General features: G+C 39.7%; 2 protein-coding genes across 2 annotated transcripts in view; one reads left to right on the top strand and one right to left on the bottom strand.

The window, feature by feature from the left end:
* Nucleotides 1-3401: 3401 nt before the first annotated feature.
* On the bottom strand, nucleotides 3402-17752 carry IFT57 (intraflagellar transport 57). Its single transcript, XM_065741980.1, has 11 exons — nucleotides 17583-17752; nucleotides 16076-16238; nucleotides 15149-15267; nucleotides 14091-14181; nucleotides 11277-11345; nucleotides 10733-10855; nucleotides 6894-6965; nucleotides 6275-6406; nucleotides 5214-5276; nucleotides 4673-4739; nucleotides 3402-3632 (listed from the first exon to the last, which is right to left on the bottom strand). The coding sequence occupies exons 1-11, from the start codon at nucleotides 17735-17737 to the stop codon at nucleotides 3454-3456; spliced, it is 1233 nt and encodes a 410-aa protein (XP_065598052.1). The 5' UTR covers nucleotides 17738-17752; the 3' UTR covers nucleotides 3402-3453.
* A 65-nt stretch (nucleotides 17753-17817) lies between these two features.
* Nucleotides 17818-25094, top strand: part of HHLA2 (HHLA2 member of B7 family) — a 296207-nt gene continuing 288930 nt past the window's right edge. Inside the window, 8 exon segments of the mRNA XM_065743283.1 lie at nucleotides 17818-18044; nucleotides 18258-18322; nucleotides 18618-18708; nucleotides 18710-18927; nucleotides 19363-19623; nucleotides 21535-21643; nucleotides 21645-21814; nucleotides 23828-23925. Of these exon segments, the coding sequence (XP_065599355.1) occupies nucleotides 17818-18044; nucleotides 18258-18322; nucleotides 18618-18708; nucleotides 18710-18927; nucleotides 19363-19623; nucleotides 21535-21643; nucleotides 21645-21814; nucleotides 23828-23925 (1239 nt within the window).

Below are 25094 nucleotides of genomic sequence, written 5' to 3'. Positions count from 1 at the left end.
GTCTGTAAAAGGAAGTAGTTTCTGTAATTCATACAAACTTCACCTTTCCTGCACAGCTCTCATTGATACGAGTTCAAGCAACTACCTTATGTCTCATTACTGAAGTACTGAAATCCTGGCATGCAATCGAAAAGCCACTATTAAACTCCTGCAAAGTCAATATTGAGTCACTAACTCCTCAGAAGGTTCATTCTTTATGTGAGAATGGGATTAAGAGGTACAATTTCAGCCCTTAACTTAGCATTCTTTAACAGCACAGCACATCTCAGCAAGTCAACCGTCCACTGACATCAGAAGACAGGGGGACTGGAATGATATACGCACTGCCTTCTTACTTCAATAAACATGATACTACTTTCAAACATCGCCAATGGACTGCAGATGACACATTTAATATGGTAACAAGCACTAAGGCTACTCTAGTTCCTAGTAGGGCACTTGCATGCCTTACATTCTAGCCTAGAGATAAGAGAGAGCACAGGATGTAACACACACTAAGGACTAAGACTAACCATATCGCGAGGTTCAGCCAGATTTCAGAATCACAGAGAGCCTAAGAAGTAAAACACTGCTACCATTCCTTCTGGAGCTTTGGGGAATGAGTGCAGGAGGATAAGCTGGCTCCAGATGAGCTCTCCTCAGTCACACGTTTCTAAGAGCCAAATATCAGCCATATGCAAAACTGAACTACTCCAGTCCTCATGGTGAGGACAAAAACCACAGCTCAACTCACCAGATGCATCAAATCTGACTCCCTGTTCCTCCTCCATCTGCACTACTTACTGATCTGTCTGGCTTCTAGATGTCGTAACAGTGACACAGTGCTTCCCTGCTGGTGCATTTCAGAGGACTGAAAACAGTAAAGAACCTTGGAAGATAAGAGCTCTGTAGAAGAGTTCATTCATCATATGAGTAGTGCTTCTGCCCTCAGAATACTCCAGAGGAAGAACTATTATAGCACAGTGCAGCTCCACGTGTGTCCTGCTGTCTTAAAGGACACATTCATTTCATTGGTCTTCAGTTCTCACACTGCATTAGGTACAAGCAGCATATGAAAGAGCATGACTCAAGTGATTTAGTTTTAGTATGATTTCTGCTTCTTGAACTGATCCAACAGATGAATAATCACACAGACAACTGCTTTTTTGGAACAGGCGCCTGTGACAGAGACATTTGCTCTCATGCTTTTAAAGAAGGTGGTGTGGCTACTTGCTGGATTAGCAAACTGCTTTCAACGTAACCTAAGTGAGCAAATGCCATTCTCTGTCAGATGACAATTACGGGCAACGTATGACTCCTGAGACAATGTAGGTGTCCTGCCTAGATTAGTGCAGCTTCAAAGAGCACCACTTAAAATAACGTAGACTAGCTACACAATTAACACATTATTTTAGAATTACTTTGGCATAAAGGAGGCTAGTTTTTCCTTCTCAGATTTTTATACCAAGTTGTTGTTCCTGGCCATGCTTATCTGACTCATCCCTCAATAGATTCACTTCTAATACTGAAAGAGGTTAAATTCACATAAGGGCAAAGGAAGAATTCCTTTATTAATTTTGTTGTGTTAGCATGAAGTAGGAGAGTGGTTTTTGTCTTTTTTTTTTTAAAAGGTATTTACATAAACAGCACAATATTCACAACCCAAAAACATCAGAGTGCTTTGCAGGCGATACAGAAGTGGGTTGTTTTATCCACTGCTAAAGTAAACACGCAGTAGCAACACCACCTAACAAAGTGAACATGAATAATTCTTTTCTAATTTAAACTGAGTGTGGGAGGGCAGAAGTAGGCAGCAGAAGTTGGAAACTGATTTCCAGTGTGATTCATAGGGATTTTCAACAGTTGCTTGTACAGGTATATTTTAATAATCAGCATCTACATATAGCTTTCCACTTATTAAAATCTGATGGTTTTAAGTCTTATTCTTTCTGACAAATGAAATGCTGAAGCACAAAGTTATGAAACCTTACTGACTGTGTCTAGTATCTCAACTTTCACGCACAAAACAGCTTATCAGGTGAGCAGTATTTCACAAAACAGATGAGTTTCCCTTAAGTGAGAGGATTGGATTGTAAAATGAATGGAATTACCTGAAGAAGTTCAGAGAATAATTTTACGTTTTTCAACTTATTCCATATTACATAGCTAGATTTTATGATGTTTTCTCTTAACAGATCAAAATTAGGTGTTCAAGAAATAAAATATGATCCCAATGATATCCATGTGGCTCTGCTTCACTAAATGACTTGCATCAATGTAAGTATATGTGAAAATAAAAGTGACTCAGACAGTGATGACACAGAAGAAAATTAGAAAGCCAACAATAATTTCTAAGCAGTTTTACATTTTTTGGCCTTAGATAGGTTTCACTTGCCTTGCTTTATTTTTATATTTACATTTCTTGTAAACAACTTCAAAAACCATCCACAACAGTCTGCCTAGAGGACTTCCCTACACCCACCCCACAAAAAAAAAATGTGAAAAGGTTTTTTTTTTTTCTATTGTGTCTATTGACAAAGTTGCATAGGCTGATGTAGCAGCACGCTGAAATTACTGCAATGTCAGCCTGTTGCTACTGCCCTCCTTCCCACCTTCACTACTGACTAAAGATCACTTTGCAGTTCTGTTAATCAGGGTTTCATCAGTGAGTTTATAGAAAGAGGAATAAAGTTGCTTACATCATCCAAACATCAAGGTCACAGAATAAATTCAAATCCTTACTGAAAATATAGGAAAAAAGAAATCTTGGTTCATTTGATTCAAAACAACCTGGAAACATACATCCAACTACTCACCTATGCAGAAAACATCCTGCTTTGTTCTAATTGTGAATAATTATAAATAGTCAGAATTTCAGAGGAATATCACCAGAGCAGCTCTTGAATGAAATACTACATACCCACCCACCTAAAGAAAAAAGCTACTCCATGAGTCGACCAAAGTCATGAAGGGCTGGGAACAGAATCCATGTTTCACGTGAATGTCAGATTCAGTAGACACTACTTGACACTAATCTTCACTTCAATGTCAAGAATTAAATACTTTCTACTAAATGCAAGTAAATGGCAGTAATTCTTTTTAAGTCCTTTGCAAGCATTTTTCTTTCAGCACTGTAGAATATCAAGATTACAGTCTGTCAATTATGTACCACAGATTTTCACACTACATTCTCCAACAAAAGAGAGACACGTGCACTAATAACAACTCACTCATCTCTTTAGAATGGATCTGCAGCAAATCCTTACAGCCCAAAACTAAACATGGCTCCATATTGAGTCTGAAGAGTGCATGTTACTTCTCAAAGTGAACGACAAGCATCTTGTTAACAACAGAGCAACACAAAAAGCAAAAAAGAACATCGCTCTCCCCAGACAAAAAGAAAACCACCAAATACCAACAAAGCAAGTGGTGGAAAATTTTATTTTGGGCAAACCAAGTCAGCTCCAAACAATTTCAGTAGGCACCTATTGAGGCTTCTGGTATCACCGTTGCATGCATATCTCTAGTCATGTTGGATTTCTCTTTAAGCTTTGACTGGAGCAACGTGTGTTCCATTACACCAATTTGAATGTCCATCTGAATGGTTTCTTGCTTCAGTTTTGTTAAGGCCTGTTTAATCCTCACCAGAGGAGCTGCCCAAGAAAAGATAAATAGTGCAACTTGATGTTGACTGACTTAACTCAAAAGCATTACTTTCTATACTTCACTCTTAAAATTGAAAAGGTAATTGAAAAAAAAGCAATTTCAACTGTAAAGACACGATTGACCTGATACATCATTTTTAATATGCAAGACACTTTAAAAGACAGAAATGGCAGTAACAATTTCACTGCCTTCTTGACAACTAAGATCTGCATAAAGACGTGCATAAGCATTAAGATAGGTTTACCAGGCATGTGTTTTACTCAGCTAAAAGCCTTACCCCCCACATCTGACCTGGAGTTTTGTAGGGAACTGAAGACACCTTTGGCAAAAGGTTGTTCTACTTGTGAAAATCTACTAAAATATTTTGCGCTCCATACTTTATTTCTGACCCTTCACTTCCTACTTACAGATATAAGGAGCTGTACGATGCAGCAGGAATTCTGGGCCCAGAGTTTATCTGATCCTTGGCCACGTCATAGCGCACTTAAGGTGCTGAGAGGTAGTTAAGGAGCTCTTTTGCTCAAGATAAACAAACAAAATTTCTTTACACAGTAACACAAACTTAAGTCTATCAGCCATAGTGGTTACAGCTAAGCATACATACAGCTTGCATATTTAGCCTTACTATCGCATGCATCTATTTAATTCTGCATTAGTACTTGTTACATCTGCAACAGAATACATTTATCAGGAAAAATTACAAACCACCAAATTCCCAGTAATTAGTTTTAAATATTAAAAAATTCAAACTTCAAAGCACCAAAATGAATTTTCTCACTGATTTTGGTCAGCACAAGGCAGGGAATTCAATAGTTATTCTCAGTAACCATTTGAGAGTAAAATGATTTAAGCTTGAGCCTTCTACAGACTTGCATAACATTTTCAAAGAGGGTAATCTAAAGTACCATATTAAGATTTCAAAAGACCTGTCACTCATTCTGGTTGTTTATTTTTTTCCATGGAGAACCAACGATCCATCTGTCACTGAGAAATCGGGTAGATAGTTTGAGGCAAAAAGCATACTTACTGCCATCAGTCATGCTGCTTCCTTTCTCTTCTGTTTCCTGCTTTACTTTCTCTAGAAGTTCTGTAATCTTAAATTAGAGATTAATTAAACCAGATGAATAAAAAAGTTAAAAAGAAATCCAAAACTCCCTCCTGAATAAACATGTCTGTGGAAAAACAAGCAGCTGTCTCGTTGTATAAAGAGGAACTTTTCTGTGTTTTTTCCAAATATTAGGAAGATTTTAGTTAGCCTTTTGAAAAATTGATGTTAGAAGTAGTATGGCTGAACATAAGCCACACAGAAGTGTTAATGTTTTTATTAGTTACAGCATCTCAAAGTGCAAGTGTTGCTGATGGCTGAAATGAACCACTATCCCCTCAGACTAGGATTCACCAAATGACCGTGAGGATTGCCCTTCTAAAAGTGGCAGGACTGTGGCAGGTGGGGAAAACTAAGAAATAGCACTGCGGCAAAAGATGGTGTAGCAGTCAAGCCTACTGGCACCAGCATGAGTGAAACCAAAGAAATGAAGCCAAAGAAATAATGGGAAGATGTGTTTTACCTCAGAAAGTACTCTAATCCTTTCCGTTACTCCTCCACTTCCCTCCTGGTATTTCTCCTTAGCCTGGAAAGAAACACATTTTTCACTGAAGAGATGCATATATTCCAGACACTTCAGTATCTATTAAATAAGGTGGGATTTTCAAACTCAGATAGCAGAATCATTAATATAGATTAATCGTTAATAACTAATAACGTGAATTTTTCAGAGAGAACACCAAATTTTGCTTTTAAATGTCCCAAGTCCAGAAATTCTCCTGTGAAGTCCCAGTGATGTTTACAGCACTACAAATATAAGGAAAGCCTTGAAACATCAGCCTTGGTAATGAACATCACTCAAAATAGGAAAGCAGTTTTCAAAGTTTTAAGTAACAGTCCTAAAGCACAAGAGAAGGGAGAAGGTTTCCTAATAACTTCTATCAGGAAACATACGTAAAGAAAATTTGCCAGAACGCAGACTGAACTGAATCTTGAACCCCAGAGTGCTTCTTTCTATTCAAGAAGTTACAGTCTTGAAACTTAATAGCAAGACAAACAAAAAGCACAGAGGTCAAACCCTGTTAAAATCATACCAACATCAAGCCCTCTAACAGAAGGGCTAACCAAGCAGTAGCTTACACAGGCCTCCTAACTAAAGGATCAAAAAGATTCTCAAACATTAGTCTATTGGCATTAAAAACTAAATGAAGTAAACAAGTAATCAGAGAGCTTTGTGCAAGTTAGCATAAGTAATCAATGTAAGAGATGAATGCTGGAATGAAACTGTAGCTTTTTCACTCATCACAGATGTGTGAACTTCATAGGGAAAGCAGAGCTAGCAATTTACTGGTTGTACAAGATTGGCAGCAGATTTACATAATATTCAAGCAAGAAAACATTTACTTTTCCCTTGTAGAATACTTGAACAAAAATTGCTAATTTAGCTTAAAAACTATATAATTTGACAACCAATCAGCATTTCCCATGCTTTATATCTAAAAGCAGAATTCACAAATAACTCCTTTTCTTTGCCTTCACCATCACATTAATATTAGACAAGGAAATGACAGATCAGTGCATCACCTCACTCAGCAAGGCTTGTGCTGAACGGTATTCTTGAACCAAATGCTCCAACTGACTGTTGATGTACTTTTCCCTGCTGTTGATCTTCTCCAATGTTCTGCTGATTTCATTATGGAATTTGTCAAGGTAACCCTAAAAAAATCACATTCTGTCAGTTGACAGTCTACAGACATTACTCAGAGTATTAAAACGGTGCAGTAATTGTGAAAGGATATGGAATGCTACAAGTAAGAGAGAAAAAGAGTACAGAAATGTTGCGTCCAGCCAATGAACAAATGGTCCCAATGGCTTTTTTCCCAGCACCATAACACATCAAGTTTTACTGCTTCCTTCAATCACAGAATCACAGTTTATATCATTTTTCCCTCTGTATTCATAACATACTGGAAACAGGTCAAAATGACACGATACACTGATGAACACTTATATCCTTGTTAACATATGACTCTATTGCTCGCAAGATGCTTTGTCAGTGCCATTATCTATAATCATCACTATCACATTTTTCTTATTGGTTTCACATTATAATTAAAATTAAATAAAACACACACATATAAAATGAAAAACAAAATAGAAGTACTAACAGATCAGTGAAATAGTCTTCACACAACATACATACCCTAGTTTCTTTCAATGAAGATTCAATTCCATCCTTGTGCTGATGCATTTGATCTACATGGATCCTCCAATCCTAAAAGCAGGATGCCATGAAGTAAAACATAAGCAAATACAGCTTTTAGGTTTCTCTGGTTACTAAACAGGTACTGGTATACAAGGCAGGATGAGATCTCTTAAGTACTACTACTACCATATACGATTCTCCCACTGACATGCTGATATCTAGATGCACTTGCACAGTGTGACATGGTTCATCAATTTCCTGAATGTCCCAATGTGACACTCAGGCCCATAAACATACACTGACCTCCTCAGTAATACCACAACAGCTATTATTTTTTTAGAGTATGATTGATCTTTGTGGGACTGTTTCTCCCAGAAACCACTACAGGCATAAACGTTGCAAATATTGATTACTGATGTGCTAGCTTAGCTTGTTCTTAGAGAACAAGCATGCTTCAAGTGCCTAACAACCACCACTTCCAGAATATCAGATCTTTTCTTCCTACTTAACCCCAGATGTTTCCATAAGAACAGAAAGACACGGAAGAGGCAGAAATATCTGAACTCATTTTCAATACTGGGACAAAACTGGAATGGGGATAATTATTTGCACCTGCTACATCATAGGAAACACACATGGATTCAGGTATGGAGAAAGAGAAAAAACTGCTATTTTAACTTCACAGACAGGCATCTGTTACTTAGAAATCAATTCAATTTCCCAACATTTATCACAGTTTATGCTTATCAATGCAGACTTTTTATGCATCTCAATACCCAGAGCACAGCTGCAAACTGAGTTCAAAACAAAGCAGAGTAGAAGCACTGCAGAATTATCTCTATTTCACCATTGTGTTTCTGAAAATGTTTTTTAAAAGAAATTGTCAGATTGTCAAGGTTTTTAAGCATTTGGCACCATTCTGTTCTACATGATAAGAAAACTAATGTAAATAAAACTTCACTACTTGAAATGAAACACTAGGATATTTCCTTGTAAAGTATGTACTGTAAGGCTATTGGTATGGAAGATGACAATGTTTGCTTCAGTAATATTATCTGACCAAGAACCTTGCCAAATAGGACAACGAAGAACAGCGGGAAGCAAAACAAAAGCACAAGACTGAGATAGTAACACAGGTAACAAGAAGCAAACATCCTGCCAGTTACGCTAACGGATATGCAGAGCATATTAAAGTAATATCATTTGATTGGGGAACTTGTCTAAAGGGGATGAAAAAGGGGAGAGAGTAAACAACATACAAAGAGAGATGTGCTTGTCAGAAAAAATAGCAAGGGATACTGAAAAGAAGCCAACATCATCAGTCACACTGACCAGTCTGCTATAAAGAAACTTCAGACAACACTTCAAAGAGGGCACAGCTGCACCCTCCAACTGATAAGGATGCAAACCTGTAAATTCCAGGCTTAGCAGCAAGGGCTGGTGCAACCGTGCAAACTGGTGAGGTAGCCTGCAAAGAAGGGGACTGGGAAGGAACTTCTCAAGGAAACAGGCCTAGCAGAGAGATAACTGACAGAGCGCTGAGCAATCACCAACCATGCAAAGTTTAACAACAGCAGGTGCCAGAATCTGGATCTGGGACAGGGCAACCCTGGGTATAGGTACAGACTGAGGGATGAGAGGCTGGAGAACGGTTCTGCAGAATGGGATCTGGAAGTGCTGGCTGACAGCAAGATGAATGCAAGCCAGCTGTGTGCCATGGCATCCCAAAGGGCCAACTGTATCCTGGGGTGCATCAGGCACAGTACTGCTCAGCCTCCTCTCAACCACTGTGTAGTTTTGGACACCACAATGGGAAAGGACATTATTAGAGAAGGGAAAAGTCTGAAGGACAAGGTGAATGAGGCACTATGGTTCCTTGGTTTAGTTAGGCACGGAGCTGAGGGGAGGCCTCATGGCAGCTGCAGCTCCACACATGGAGCAGGGGGACAGAACTAAGCTCCGCTCTCTGCAGCAGCAACAGGGCCCAAGGGAACAGCATGGAGCTGTGTGAGGGGAAGGGCAGCTGGGGGTTAGGGACAGGGTCTGCACCAGAGTTTGGTGGGGCTCTGGAACAGGCTCCCTGGGAAACAGAGAGGCCGGCCACATATAAGCCACTGCAGGCCAGTATGCTTGCCCACTGGAGCAGGATGAATTTCCAAGCTCTGAGCTCCTGAAGGAGATGATCACTTTTAACAGGAACAAAACCAATCCTGGCTTGACACAGCTGCACACTTAAACACATGCCATCCTTCAATCACAAGCAATTCTACTGGCTTCAGATGCAGCACTAGTGCCTCTGTCTCTGTCTGGTATGAGCACAGCTGAGCCTCTCCCACAGCTGTTCAGCCAATGAAATTTCACCCACTGTCTAGACCTGTCCTGCTGCCCACTATTCTCAGGAAAAAAAACAAACTAGTAGAGAAATATGCTTTATGTTACCTATTGGGTTTTAAGTTCACAGCAACTCATGATCTTTTTGCTGGTCCAGTGACAATTGTTAATAATCTGCCAAATTTTGCAGTATCAAAATAAAAACAATATACACACAGTCCCCCACCTCCCACCCCTGCCTAGGACTTTAAAGTTTTCATTTATATGTTGTCAATTAGACCATTAACATTTCCTGGTATTAAATATATGTGTACAGCTCATGGAACTAATATGATGCTTTTCTTACAGAACATCACCTAGTCCAACCATCAACCCATCATCACCATGCCCACCATGTCCCTGAGTGCCATGTTTACCCTTTTCTTGCTCACTCCAGGGGTGGTGACTCCACCACTTCCCTGGGCAGCCAGTGCCAATGCACCACCGCTCTTTTTGAGAAGAATTTTTTCCTAATATCCAAGCTGAGCTCCCCCTGCTGCAACTTAAGGCCATTACCCCTCACCCTATCACTGGTTACCTGGGAGAAGAGGCTGATCCCTACTTCTCCATAACCTCCTTTCAGAGAGTTGTAGAAAGTGATAAGGTCTCTGAGGCTTCTCTTCTCCAGACTAATCCCAGTTCCCTCAGCCACTCCCTATAAAGCCTGTGCTCCAAACCCTTCACCAACTTCTTTCAGAAATAACGTGAAAGTATAAAAGTGAGAAAAAGAAAAATCCTTTTCTCATATTCATTTTAACACATTCCTTAAAATCAAGGAACAGAGCGTTAATCTGGATGGTGAAAACAAAAGCCACTGAGGTTATCTGTAACAGATGTGAAGAATACATCCTCATGTTGGCTGCTGATGTGTTAAAAGCAGATGTGTTCCTGAGCTGCTCATTCTAGACTCCTTGGAATAGATTATGGTGAGAAAAAATACTTCTAAGAAATGATAAATTTCATCAGGAGGTAGCTATCTGGATAGGAAAGTAAAATTAAACTGAAAATGCACTTCTTTCATTAAGCACAAGGAACTTCACATAATCTAAAGCTCAGCAAAAGGTTTATTCCACAGAATTTATCTTAAATGGTTGAATAAAAACAAACAGTTGCAAGGTAAGAAGCTCCTTTTCTTCTAGGAAAAGGTTTCAGTAGCTGCTGAACTGAAGGTGTAATTTTTGGGGGGTGTTTAACAACTTAAAGAAGTTTCCACTAAATAAATGCACAGAAATAAAGTTAGAAGCAGTAAGTTGTTCTTACATAATACTGGAAAACACCCTATTGAAAATCGCTGCTTCTAGCTTCAAAGTGAGTGACAAAGGTTTTAAGAAGACAGCACTGGAAACCCCATTATTTATGATTCTTGGCATGACAAAAGAATTAAAAAATGGAAATGGAAAAAACACCACTGATTCAAATTGCACTTTAATCACCATGCATGCATGTGAAAATCCACTCTCACATACCTTATTGTCAGTCCTGACTGTAACTTTCAGCTGTGGAAGCACACGTTCCACTTCCAGATTCCACTCTGCTGCATCTGTTGTGGACTGTAAGATTTCTTCTTGTTTTGTGGAGTCTTTCACATCCTGCATGAAACCCACAAATTTTATATACAAAGCATAATTGTTATACACAGCAACAACTGTTAGAAGTCACGTTACAATGGCTTACAGCATTCATGTTCAGAAAAATACATATATGCACTAGATCTACAGATAGTTAACTGAGTTTTTAAATGCCTTTCTTTGACTTCTTAAATATTAGAAATTAAATACACTTTCTCATCATGTTTAGAATTAAAAAAAAATGTATATGAACCATAATATATCAATCTTGCAGTGATATCCATTTAGAAATTAGAAATTCAGTTTTCTTTTAAAATAAACTGATGTGTTTCAGTTGGCACTTTTTTTTTCAAGCACAGACTGTATATGTATTTTTAGACAAACAAATTTCTGCTGAAGATGTAAAAATCTCTAAAGAGAGGAAGGACAGGCAGCAACTCACCGATCTGTACGTTTGTGCCTTTAGAACATTCAGATCAATAAAGTCTTCCTCATTATCTGACTCTTCTTCCTTAAGCAATGTTGCAAAGAGACATCAGTGATTATTTCTTTCACACAATCTTTCACACAAAGGATTTTTCCGGGTGGACTTCAAAATGCAACCAGACCTGCAACACTCACATCCCAATGTTTCCATACTGTATAAAAATTAACAATGAAAAGATGGAATTTCTCTTGACTAATAAAAATGTGGGAAAGAAAAGAAGTAATACTTGAGAAAACTATGACAAGAGAAGCAAACTTTTCAACTCTTACAGTCTAGCAGACTATTGTCATATATAAATTGGGACTAAAATCACAGCCCTACAATAACAGTACTGGCACTCTGATTCCAACTTCTATGATCTTTAATTTTTCACAAGCACTTGAGAAAGGTGGACACAAAGATGGGGAAGTTGTGGCATTCCTGTCCAGTATTTCTAGTCCTTATGACAGCACAAAATAGTTCTCCACAGATAACTTTGAAAGGCCTTAGAGAACAGAAGAGGCCCCTAAAGACTGGAGGATAGCCAATATCACACCAGCTTTTAAAAAAGGTGAGAAGGAGGACCTTGGCAACCACAAGCCAGTCAGCCTCACCTCTGTCCCTGGGAAGGTGATAAAACTGCTTGTTCTGGATGCCACCTCCAAGCAACTGGAAGAGGTTTTCAAGAGCAGTCAGCATGGTTTCACCAAGAGGAAATCATGCTTGACCAACCCATTACCCTTCTGTGATGTCATGACCAGCTGGATATATATTGGATGAGCAGTGGATATTGTATACATTGACTTCAGCGTGGCATTTGACACCACCTCCCACATCTTTGTAAATGAAGCTTAGAAAACGTGATAAAACGAGTAGACAGTGAGGTAGACTGAGAACTGGCTAACCGACAGAGCTCACAATGCCTTCATCAATGACCTGGATGAAGAGTGAGAGTCCACCCTTGGCAAGCTTGCTGACGATACAAAGCCAGGGGGAGTGACTGACACACCAGCACTGCCATTCAGTAAGACCTGGACAAACTAGAGAGTTAGGTGGAAAAGAACCTGATGATGACTGCAGTGAAGGACCCAGTAGACAACAAGTTGGCTGTGAGCCAGCAGTGCGCTCCTGCAGGCAAGAAGGCCAACAGCATCCTGGCATTAAAAAGAACAGGACCAGCAAGTCAAGGGAAGCGGTTCTCCCCACCAACTGTCCTGATGAGGCCCCATCTGGAATACCGTCTAGTACTGAGTTCCCCAGTTCTCCCCAGGGAACTCCTAGGAAGACTCCAGCAGAGGGCAACAAAGATGATTAAGAGTCAGGTGATCTTCCTTGCAAGGAAAGGCTGAGAGACCTGGGACTGTTCAACCAGTATAAGAATGAGATGGGATCTCATCACTGTTTATAAACCTCCAAAATCAAGTTGATGGCAGTGGACTCTCTCTTTTCAGAGGCAACCAGCAACAGAACAACATACAACAGGCAGAAACTGAAACACGGGAAGATTCATACTAACACAAGAAAGAAGTTCTTTACTGTCAAGAGTGACACAGCACTGGAACAGGCTGCCCAAAGAGGTTATGGAGTCTCCCACTCTGAAGACATTCAAGACCCATATGGACGCCCACAAGTAGGGAAACTGCATTAGCAGGGGGTTGGATCCAATGACCTCTAGAGGTCCTGTCCAAACCCTGCAATTCTGTGAACTTACTGACCAAACAAGCAAGCATTTCCAGACTTATGGTTTTCAATACTTTGGTTTTGGTTTAAATTTCCTTCATATAAAATCATCAGATGTTGGAGTAATCAGATGTTAAAACAATTTCTCATTGTAATTGTCACTTTGATCTTCTTCAGCTAACTTCCTTCTCCGGAAAAGTTTTAAAGTCAGCAGTAAAAAGACTCGCTTTGAGGAAACCGATTGAGGCCTGTGAAAATGACAAACTCGTGATCACATTATGATAGTTCACAGACAGTGAGACTCCAACTCTCACAAAAATAATCCTGAGAAAGTCAATCAGCAAGAAACAACTTCCACCATATACCAGTAAGTCCAAGAAGCATATTGCAATTTACAGTTTCACTGACTGTGTCATAGACACAACAACATCACTGTAATTATTACAGCTTAAAAAGTTGATCCTGAAGCACTACCATCTTTTTGAAAAAAAGGTACAAAGACTTAAATCATTATCCATTCTGACTGCAGAATAACATTCCATTTGTGCAATACATAATGATTAACAGCCATGAACTTTTTCTAAAGAAAAGCTTTGACCTTTATTTAGGTCTTTGATGATGTTTCAAATAAATACTCGGAATTATTTTTCCATCTACTCTGTTTATCTTGAGTAAGGCCAAAGTTACTGTTTCCCATTTGCAGTGAAATCTGAGTAACAAAAGTGAGAATTTGATAAAGAGCTTGTCAAATTTTAACCAAATATTAGCTAATTCTGTAAATAAGGACTAACTCAGGTTTCATTTAACAGCTTGTTTCAGAAGACAACAAACAATTCTGAATCCATGTAATTTTAACATACAGTTTGAGTAAGCTTCACTTTATATTCATTGCAAATGCACACAGTAAACAAATGCCCCATCCTCAAGAGTTAACTGCACTGTCTGAAAATAAACTATCCTGCTGACAATGCGGGAAGGAAAGCTGAGTAGGAAAGAAGGGTAGCAGAACTGCTGGGAGGTTCTTAAAGCCAAAGAAAACGAACAGCAAGGAAAAGTTACTTCCCTGTTGATAAATAACTAATATAATATGAAACAGATAGTCAAACTTACTGCAACATCCTCTTCCAGTTTATTAAGTGTTAATTCCTTATCGTCTTCTGTTATTTCTTCTTCTTCTAGCTCATCAGTTGGGTACACTGGCCTGAAATAAGTTACAAAAAGAAAAAAAAACAGCCTGACCTTTTAAACACAATAAATAGGAAATACTTCAGTAAGTTGCTCCCAAGCAAAAAACAACAACAACAACAAAAAAGATGTCAGAAGAAGTGTGAGTAACATGGAATATGAACAGACAATGACTGTTTCATTCACTTAATGAAATGAAATTAATGCTCAGCCTTGAAAGGCATTGGTTACCTCAGACTGCCTTAAAAGTGAGGATTAGAAGCTAGGCCAAGTAATAAAGTTTATTCACACTGCTAAGACATTTGGGGATTAAATTTACACTCATTTTCTCCTTTTGTCTAACTTCTACATTTTCAAGTGCAAGTCTTCACAAACTCATTTTCAGCTTACTTTGGAATCTATGTATTAAACAGTGGTAATAATAAAGTACTTCAAAAGGAAGAAGTTACTTTATCATTTAAAAACCCCAAGAGCACTTTTAAACAAATTGTCATATACTTGAAATTGTTTGTCATCTGATTTCTGTGAAGATTTCCTTTGGATTAAATACACGTTACAGCACTCTTATTTGTAACAGAATCACACATATGAACTTCCAGCTGAAGAGCTCAAGAATTTAGCTACTGATTGATGGAACCTAAACAGATGGATACAAATACATTTCAATTCAACTGTTAGATTAACAAGCAGTTACTAACAAGAAAGGAACCAAAAAGAGGCAGTCAGTCAAATCTTTATTAATTAGCTAAGTCTACTGACAGTCCAAACTCACCCTAGCTGGTAAAGACTAAGTTGTGTGGAACGGCATTAGGAATTACTCCGTTCCATTGCTTCAAGCCTGGCTGAATTTCATACCTCACAAAACATCAAGTAAAACACTTCTGGACAATATCATATTATGTGTATCTCCCTTTGTAACTACCATTTACATTTGCTCATTGAAAATGAATGTATACATGAGGACTCTTCCAAGTGTACTATACCTTTTCCAGGTAAAGCCACTGTATTTCAAGGCTTCTTCTGCTAAACAATCAAGAACATAACACGCTTGTTCTCCATAACCAGCTTTTAATTTTGAGGGAGGAAAATCTACAGGCTTTCCCTAAAACAAAGAGAGATGCTGTTTAGTAATGGCTACCCATCGATTTGCTTTCAAGGCAGTAACTAGGTTTTTTTAAACTAAAATCCAAGTGCTCATTGTGCTTAAAGATTTTACCAATGTTAATTCACATTCTTCTCTAATGGAGTTTCAGTCAGGCAACAGGAAGGGAAAACAAAACAACAGTGCAAAAATCTTAAAGCACACAGTAAAAAGAAGTGAACAGAAGAATCAGAAGCTGTAGGGGAGCTAGATGGTCAAGAACAAAAGTGACATTCTGGCAAGGTAAGATCAGCTGCACAGGAACTCGGGTACTGAGACTAAACCAATGCTTTTTTTATTGTTCTTTTTTAAAACACTGCCTCATTTGTTGCAGACGACTCTCCAGAGGGAGAGAATCCCAAAACACAAATACAAATTAAAATATTTCCTTTCCATTTTTCCACTTTTGACTTGGCAGGAGCAGAAGAGTAAGTACACACTGTGTAAGCTTCCAAGATAAACTTTGCAAATTACACTACTATAAAAGAACAGCATTTGTACTACAAGAAGTAACCCTGATTTAATCTGTTTTACAGACTGTGGAACAAAACTAATTAGAACTATATATAATGGAAGACCATTTTTGCTGTGTCTAAAAACAAGTAGGTACAGACAGTGTAAAAGTCTAATAACTTCTAGCATCGTTCCAACACCGTTCAGTCCTTGGGAAGATGATCAGATAGGACAGAAAACATGTTATTACTGATATTCATCAAGGTCACATCCACGCTTGAAATGCATGTGGGAGAAGAGTACGTTCAACACTTACAAATGATCGCAGTTCCGAGAGTATCTTTGATATTACTGCATTGGGGTCATCATATTCTTGAGGCTGCTCAAAGCGACGTCCTGCTTTAGTTATTAGCCACGCAGCGAGAGTGCAGAACATGAAGAACTGCTCACCAGGATTAGTGGGCAGTGCAAAATAGTGCCTGCTTGAGAAGGGGAAAAACAGTAAACAACAGTATTTTGAGCTCCTGAAGCAATTATAGCATTACAAGGTAGCACAGGCTAGGAAAACAGACTCTTTAACCGACTTCCTCAGAAAGTGATCCATTTGCACTAAATTCAGGATCTCTAGTTTCAGACATGATGACAGCAGATAGAATTTTCTAGATACGGCTTATCCATTTCCTGTTTTGAGTAAGCCTTAATCAACATTAGGCTTCCAGGGAATCAAACTGAAACCAGGTACTTATCTCCCCTCCTCTCCCACGCAGCCTTAGTTAAAGGCTTGCAAATCAACATTTCCATATGAAGCCAATTTACTTTTATTTACCTAAGCAGTCTCAAATCACAATGAACTCAATTCCATTCCCAGGGAATTTTAGATGAAGCAGAATCCATCCCACCACTCCATAACATATCAACATGGACTAAATAAGAGTCAGCGAATGGATTCGCTCAAAATGTCACTTGCAGAGTACCAAACACCAAAAAGCTCAGAAGAATCAAAAGACAAACAGTCACCAGTAACTTGTAGAGGCCATGAGTGAGGTAAGCTGTGTTTGATCTCAGGCACTGTTCACAGGGCAAGTGATTTACAGCACAAGACAAAATCTGAATTTCAAGAACATTATCTGAATGGATTAGCAAAAGGGATTGATAACTACTGTCAACACTACCCAGCAAACAGCCTCCTTCAAAAACATTAGATTGATCTACTGCTAAAGCTTTACACCTGTAGCTGCAACACAGAAAGCCAAGGTAGATCTGCCTCATTTTTCATCTACTTCAGATCACGCTGAAAAATGCTTCAGGAGTTTTTTCCCTTCCAGTAAAGAGAGTTTGGGCAAACAGCTTAAAGAAAAACGTCTGTAGATTGGTCACATGAAAATATTGCTTGTTTAGAAACATATATATATTGCACTAAGTGATCATACAGAAACTGAAATGGCACTTCTATGAGGATGGAGAAGTGGGCTTCCCAAGCCTCCTGCTCAACGAGTCACATCCTGTCCATGTACAGTCCTCATCCACGCTGCTGTACCACAACTCCCACATCTCTTCTCTTCCCCATATTCCCCATGTTCCAGGTGGGCTTCTGAAGTAACTGTGCATGCAAGCTACACAACCTGCAACTATTTGTGATCAAACTGAGTTGAATGCGGTGGTCTGCTGCCACACCTCATGTGGCCTGATGAGAATTCAGCCCACAAACTCAAACCGCAGCCGGTCTCTGGTCTCCATCAACACTTCAGTGTGCAGCCTTCCACCTTCCACCCCCCGCGCATCCCCACAGCCGCCCCGTCCCACTAGGAGCGGGCGAGGAGCACCTGGAGAGCGGCCTCATATTGTGGCGCCGCAGTGCCTCCTCCTCGTAGCTTAACAGCTTCATCTTGTCCAGCAGCTCCTCCATCAGCACAAAGGCAGCGTAGGCCGCACCAGGACCGCGCTCCACGAGCGCACCATCATCATCCCGCTCCGCCATCTTGAAGCCCCCATAACACCGCCCTTAGCCAAAGGAACCGGCTCCGCCAATCACCGCCTGCCGCTTTCTCCAATCCACCAATGGCGGCGCAGCGCGCTGAGCTCGCCATCGAATCAGCGCTCGGGGGTGGTGCGAGGAGCACACCCACCCCCCCGCCCCCGCCCTCACGGCCCGCCCCCACGCCCCGCTCCGTCACCATGGAGATGGTTAAGCAAGGGGAACAGTGCTCCCAAGTCCAACCTTTACCAATTCGGCAAGCAACCGGTTACAGGCAGGACGAGAGGCGGTGGCAGCAGACTCAGAAGAGGTAAAACTAACTAAATAAATACATAAATGAAGCGCTTAATAAAACTCCGTGGCACTAAAGGGTATGAATCGGAGGTGTACGAGGAGTTGGTTACATTCAGAATCGCATCTGTTTTGTTAGTGTGGAGATGGCACGGAGATGGCATTTCTGCCCTAGGATGGTAGAGCATTAACACTGTTTAATGTGTTGTGTTAATATCGTTTTGCACTACAGCATCTGGCTCCAGAAGGCTCAGTGTGAAGCCACTATTCCCCTGGGCAGCAGCTGGGGCTGCACACGTACCCAACTTGCTGCTTTTACCTTTTCGTTGCTCTCTTTCTTACATTTTAATATAGAGAGTGCATTGTTTACCTTTGTACTGAGGTGGCTGGGGAAAGGTCACTCAGATTGCTCTGCCGGGGTTGCCAAAAAACTGGAGAGGGCATCAAGGTTTCCAGGAAGGCAGTGACAAACAGCTGCTGGAGTGTTCTACCTGCTGGAACCAGAGAAGTTTTTGGTCAGTTAAGGAGGTGCAGAAAAATGCTTCCAGGCAAGATTTAATGCAACTTACCAATCTGCTCTTACATGCTTTAGGTTGTAGAGAAGAAGAAACAATAACAGGGCTGTTTTCTATGGATGCCATCCTTCCTTGTCCTTTTCCACCTGGAAACAATGAAGTAATTTACTGAAGAAAATGAAATTGTGCACAGCTACTATGAGCAGCTGGAAGACCAACATCCAGATTACAGAAACAGGGCACATCTTTTTCATGAGAACATTCATCGTGGAAATGCCTCCTTGAAACTTAGTAATGTGTCCTTGACTGATGAGGGCCATTATCATTACTATGTGAGAACAAAAGAAACTAAAGGAGAAGCAGTGTATGTCACATTGCACATGCAAGGTCAGTAAAGTAACAAAAGTGCCTGGATCGTGCCAGTAGAAATTGTCTGCAGCAGATTGACTGGCATCATTTCCCACATGGAATTGAAATCCTGCAACACTAACAGAGTACTTATTAGGCCTGCTGGTGTTCTCTTTTCCTCTGGTGAAATGCGTTGTTCAGTGTGGCGTTGGTTCTCAGAACCTCCTGCTCAGTGAGTTCGAAAGAGTAATTAGTATACTTGGGTCTTAAAACTTCACGTGTCTTCTTAGAAGACTAATGACAATAAGTAAGGCTATGCTTTCCTTTGAAATCACCTATACTAAATTTTGTTCTCTATTATTTCCCCCAGTGTTATTTAAAAAGACCAACTTCTTCAAGTTAAACAGGATTTTGAAGTTAATAAGGCATTTTTTTTTCTTTCATTTTTCCTTTTTAATTTTTTCTGTTCTACAGTTCTCCCTCATTTTGCCCTGGAATACCAGAAGACAGACTCAGCAAGAATGCTGAAGTGCTATGCCTTTCATACTTACTCAAAACCAAACGTAACTTGGGTCAGAGGCAATATATCCGTCCAAGATTCAGGCTGGGAGGAAACCAGGATTGGATTTCTCCTTTCTGTTAGAAGTGACCAGAACATTACAAACACATCTGCTACTTACTACTGTCGTATTAATTCCTCTCATGAAAACTGGACTGCTGAGTGGAGCATGCAAGGTAGACATAGAGGGGTAAAGCCTCATCCTACATCATTAACATAATTATTGATTGTCAGATTGCTGGGGCTCTTCAGCCTGGAAAAGAGAAGGCTCCAAGGGGAAATTACTGTGGACTGGAGTACCTGAAGGGTGCCTACAGGAAAGCTGGGGAGGGACTTTTATAAGGGCGAGTAGTGACAGGACAAGGAGAATTCGTTTTAAACTGGAAGAGGGTAGATTTATCCTAGAGATTAGGAAGAAATTCTTTACTGTGAGGGTGGTGAGACACTGGAACAGGTTGCCCAGTGAGGTTGTGGATGCCCCCTCCCTGGAAGCATTCAAGGCCAGGCTGGATGGGGCTTTGAGCAACCTGGTCTAGAGGGAGGTGTCTCTGCCTATAGCAGGGGGATAGAACTAGGTGATCTAATGGGTCCCTTCCAATCCAAACCATTCTATGATTCTATAAAGCTGGGTGCTGAGCCAAATTAAATCCAGTATGTCTGCATTGGGTCATCACAGGTATGGGGTAGTAAAGGGGTTGCATCACCCTTTTTGAATCTTAACTGTTACAATTACAAGCCAGCATAAGTCCTGTGACACATGGACAAGGAATAGCTCACCCTTCCATGAAGTAACCTTACTCTCAACATGTTTTCTCTATCAGTTTCACATTTCATGGCATGCATCACGATCAAAGTTTATAGTTTGTCATGAAAAGAATGAACTCCGACAAAATATGTGGAAACCTTAGCAAACAGAAAGTTTATATGAGGGAGAGGAAGGTCTGCTGCTCTTTATTCTTGTTTCTTAGTTCATTCTCCACATTTTGCTAGAGTATTTGCAGTACCTTTTGATCCCTTCTTTGTGTATACTTACTATTTGATCCCTCTTAAAGTGTATACTTAAGTACCCAGGTGCAGTGTTGGATGTGCATGGGTGTGAAGAACTGCAAGCATTGTTTACATTCAGGCAAATTGCAGCTGATTGTTATTTAAAGAAATATATGAAAATTAAAGGCTCCATTTTGTCTTACTCTTGCAATCTTAAGCATTCTCTGAATTTTCAGTTTCCAGTACTTTTCATCCTCTTGTGTTTCTTAAGACTTTTTTTTTAAGTGCATCAAAAGCACTGTAAGAGCTCTTCATCAGATGTACTCATGACTGCCTCCTCTGCCCTGATTGCTCCCTAAAGCACCCCCAGAACACTCAGCTCCTGATCCACCATGTTTGCTTCAGAACAAGAGTGATGTTTTTAATTTATGTACAGTAGTGTACATAAAACTATAGAAGGTTTCAAGTGTGACATCATAGCAGGCAACAAGTGCACCATAAATGTCTAAATGTCTCTAATGTTATATATATGTTATAATGTCTAAATGTTTCTCTAATCTGTGTTTCCAATCCACAACTGAGAAGGCTACATTTTGTTACACCTTTGACTTTCATTGCATTTTTGCTATCTCACTGGAACCTTTTGAGAATATATTTCTTTCCTGTTCTTTATACAGCAGCAATGTTGGGTACAGGTTGTTTTTGGTTCTCTCTTAATAGTTTTCAGCCCACACCTCCATCTGTTGAGTTGCTCTTAGCATCTAGAGTTTCACATTACTTTAGACTGCACCTGGACTGGATTGAATCCCTTCTGCTAATGAGTCCTTCAGAGTCTTGCTCCTTAGAAAGAGCCAAATGAAAATGAAATATAAGCTGACACCAATTATATGGTTTGTTTTGTTGTTTATTGTAATAGATGCATGGTAGCATCTGAAGATTTTAAAGTAAACTGATTTAGTAGTGGTGTGTGAATATGGTATCAAGATAACAAAATGTTTTAACCTTTGTCCATTGTAGATTTTCTTCTCCTCCTCCCCTAACTGGCTTCTGTAATGTTTTCTAAAGTAATTGTAGAGGGTTTCTGTAATTATCTGTTTCAGACCAACTTTCAGAAGCTGAAGGAAGTAGGACTGCCGTTTCTTGTGAATACAGCAATAACACTTCAAAAGCTGAAGGTTTCAGTGTTGTCTGGGAACTAAACAAAAATGCTACTGGCCTCCTTCAATGGTACATTTCACACTTACCAGCCTCGAGTTCAAATTAACCAAGGAGACTTTTCGCTCAGCATCAGTGATCTTAATGTCGATGACAGCGGTGACTATCTGTGCAGTATTTCAACACCTCACTACACAAAACTTACAGTGACAACGTTACAAGTTGGTAAGTTGTTTCTCCTTCCATGCCAGAGGGAGGGGTACAAGCGATGGGAGTACAGAGACAAATGGTCAACGAGAAAGCTGTAAAACAATCTTTTATAATAAGTACTGGCTAGAGGAAGAGACAGTGCATTATTGCTGTCCTGGGAGAAAAACATTTAGATGCATTTGTTTAAAGATCTGTTGGTTTTTGTTGTTGTTGTTGTTTTTCTCATTCAATGCACAGAGGGCTGTGCAGTCAAGAGCACTAGGAAACAAAAAAAAAAAATTGTGTCTTAAATACTGTGTCAGTAGCAAATAATACCTTTTAGTAGTGGGAAGGAGATGAAGGCAAGCCCAAAGATGTGGTATGTTTTTTCAGCAGAGGAAACCTTATGAGAAGAACCACATCTGCTATTTTCAAAGGTTTAATTCTACACAGTAGGCCTTTTTTAGACTTGGAAATACATACATTTCTGCATGCCTTCATTTTTAGGAACTGTAGTAAACTTCCAGCTGTGAAGTCTTAGTTACAGTTTTTCTGTTGTCTCTGGTTTCAAGTAGGCTTACTGATTATCTTTTCTATCCACTGAGAACTCTTAGTAACGTTAAAAATTGACTCCAGCTCCAAATTACAGATGCTTTTCAAAAATAGCATGCTGTTTGGGATGGTGCCAGTTCAAAAAAAGGGAAACAAAGCCAACACATTCAACCAGTAGCACATCAGCATCAGTCAATTAAATGCAATCACTAGAAGACCAAGAAAGCTAATATAGGACACCTTATTTAGTTTCTTAAGGAAAAAAAAGAACATGAGATTGGGTGTGGAAAAAAAGGCAACATAGCATAAAAGGAAATTGACTAAGTTGCAGTAACGGCATATTTTTGTCTTCGCCGGTGGTAGCTGAATTTACACCTGAAAATTATGCTTTAAATGGCATTGGCTATATACAACACAAAGGAGGAGGCTTCGTGTAAATAAAACTGTTGAGTCAGACAAACATGCCTCCTTGAAGCTCAAATTCCAGCATGATCTTTCTTATCCTGTAAATCTGATATTGTGCTTCTGAAGTGGAGTGTGTAGGGCACCTCCAAGGTGTTACACATATAACTGATGCTCTTTATATGCATACACAGCTCTGTTACTCTCCCTGTACATTTCCAGTGCAAATATGACCTTGATTCTCCTCTTCTGCTGCTTTTATCTGGCTACTCTGCAGATGGATCTCACAGCAGCCACCAATCTCATTCAGTGGCTAAATTACTGTGCTGCTCAAGTTTTCCTAATTCTGGGCTGGGAATACATGATACAAAACAGGAAAAACTTTTACCAAGTTGATGATCATTTTTGTGTCAGCACAGGCTGAAAACATTTGGTAAGCAGATACTGGCAGCAAGATGTAAGCGAATGATCTATCATAGTTAGTGGATACAGCATAGCTGTGAGTGCTCTGCTATGGCTCTCCCCACTTTTAAACTGTATGCTAAATGCCCATAGTTTACAGTTGAGCGTAGAACTTCTCAGCTTTGTTTTATGGAGATTCTGTATGAGAAATGATTAGATTTGTGGTCTGGACTGGAAAACACGGAGTTGTACTGGAAATCAGTGGTGCTGCTAATGGCACTGAGCACTGTACTTGGAAGCAGTGTTTACCAGGCTGATGTTAGAATCATAGAATGGCTTGGGTTAGAAGGGACCTCAAGGTTTCAACCCCCAAGAAGTTTAAAGTTGTCAAATCTTATCTTATGAGAACATGGGATTTTCTATCATCACAGTTAAGTAAAAGGAATGTGCTTTTAGCTGTTTGTGCTTAAGTCATTAAAGTAGCACTTTAAAGTCTTCACTTATTGCTTGGGCCAAGTAACTTGGCTGCTGTATCTGTGACATTAAAAAGAAATTGAGATGTCCTCCCTAAATTAGTAGGTTTTACATTATAAATAAAAGTCTTAGTTTTTATATACTTATTGAAAAATAGTGAACATTAACGTACAATATCAAAAACTTCTATTTAACGTTTTGAAATTTGTATTTTTAAAGGACATATCAGTAACATCTCAAGAACTGTGATAGTGACAGTGTTCATGATCATTACCGTTGTACTGATGGTGACAGCAGGATACTGTCTCTATAAGAAGGTATGTACTATCACGAGTGAATTTATTTTTGAAGACATTATTAAAATGAAATCTTCATAAGTTCATAAGTTCATAAAAAAAATAAATCTAGATCTTGAGTGTTTGACCAAAGCATAAGTTTATTTTTCACGGGTTAAAAGATGCAAAATAAAAAGATTGAAAATATAGAATGATAAATTTCATCATAAGGAAATTGTCTTAATTTTTTTTTCTAGGCCATGGTATTTGGGTTGTAATCATGTTAAAATGCCCTTCTCTTAACCAGATTGCTCTTCCATGCTCTGTGAAAAAATGATAAATTTGGTTATCCTTCACAAATACTTTCTGATAACTTGCTTTAAAAATAACCAAACATTTTTGGGACTTTCTCTCAATTTTGTTTAATATGAAAGAAAACCCCAAAACAAAAACAGTGGAGATCCTCAAACAGTGAATGTACTCAGTATTCATCTGGGCCTAAATTATTTCAGTTCAGTCCAACTTTGAAAACTTAGCAAAATTTGTGTATGTGAAGAGATACTACTTGCTTTGCAGAGGAACCTGCTGTACCCACACAGCCCCTAGCCTCATCTCTCTACATATCTCTCCTTTTCACCAATACACAGCACTGGAGCGTGAACCAGTAACGTGCCTTTGCAACCCAAAAAGGTGACCATGTCTGAGGCTGCATCCAAAGCTGTGCTCCCAGTAGGTCGAGGGAGATGATCCTGCCTCTCTACTCCATGCTGGTGAGACCTCACCTGGAGTACCACATCCAGATGTGGAGTCCTCAGTACAGGAGAGACATGGACCTGTTGGAGTGCATCCAGAGGAGGGCCACAAATACGATCCAAGAGATGGAACACCACTGCTACGAGGACAGGATGAGAGCTGGAGCTGTTCAGCCTGCAGAAGAGAAGGCTCTAGGGCAACCTGATAGTGACTATTACTATCTAAAGGGGGCCTATAAGAAAGCAGGGGACAGACTCTTTAGCAGAGCGGAAGCAGAGTCTGTTGTGATACGACAAGGGGAAATGGTTCCAAACTAAAGGAGGGGAGATTTAGATTGGATATAAGGAGTAGTATTATTATTAATTATTATTTATGATAAGGATGTTGAGGCAATGGAACAGGTTCTCCAGAGAGGTGATGGGTGTCCTAGCCTTGGAGACATTCAAGGTCAGGACGGA

Source organism: Cyrtonyx montezumae, unplaced genomic scaffold, assembly GCF_038088225.1.
Source record: "Cyrtonyx montezumae isolate F1298 unplaced genomic scaffold, pur_monq_1.0 scaffold_3, whole genome shotgun sequence".
Lineage (NCBI taxonomy): Eukaryota > Metazoa > Chordata > Aves > Galliformes > Odontophoridae > Cyrtonyx > Cyrtonyx montezumae.
The sequence above is the reverse complement of the archived record's forward strand: the minus strand, read 5'-3'. Positions and strand labels throughout refer to the sequence as shown.

Bases quoted from the DNA above. Each gene is read 5' to 3' on its own strand.
- IFT57 (XM_065741980.1), bottom strand. From the start codon at position 17,737: ATGGCGGAGCGGGATGATGATGGTGCGCTCGTGGAGCGCGGTCCTGGT. The intron at 6,966-10,732 runs GTATGTGAGAGT...TCCTGCTTTTAG, and splicing joins CAGTCAGGACTGACAATAAG to GATTGGAGGATCCATGTAGA. The intron at 6,407-6,893 runs GTATGTATGTTG...TGATTTTTTTAG, and splicing joins CTTCATTGAAAGAAACTAGG to GGTTACCTTGACAAATTCCA.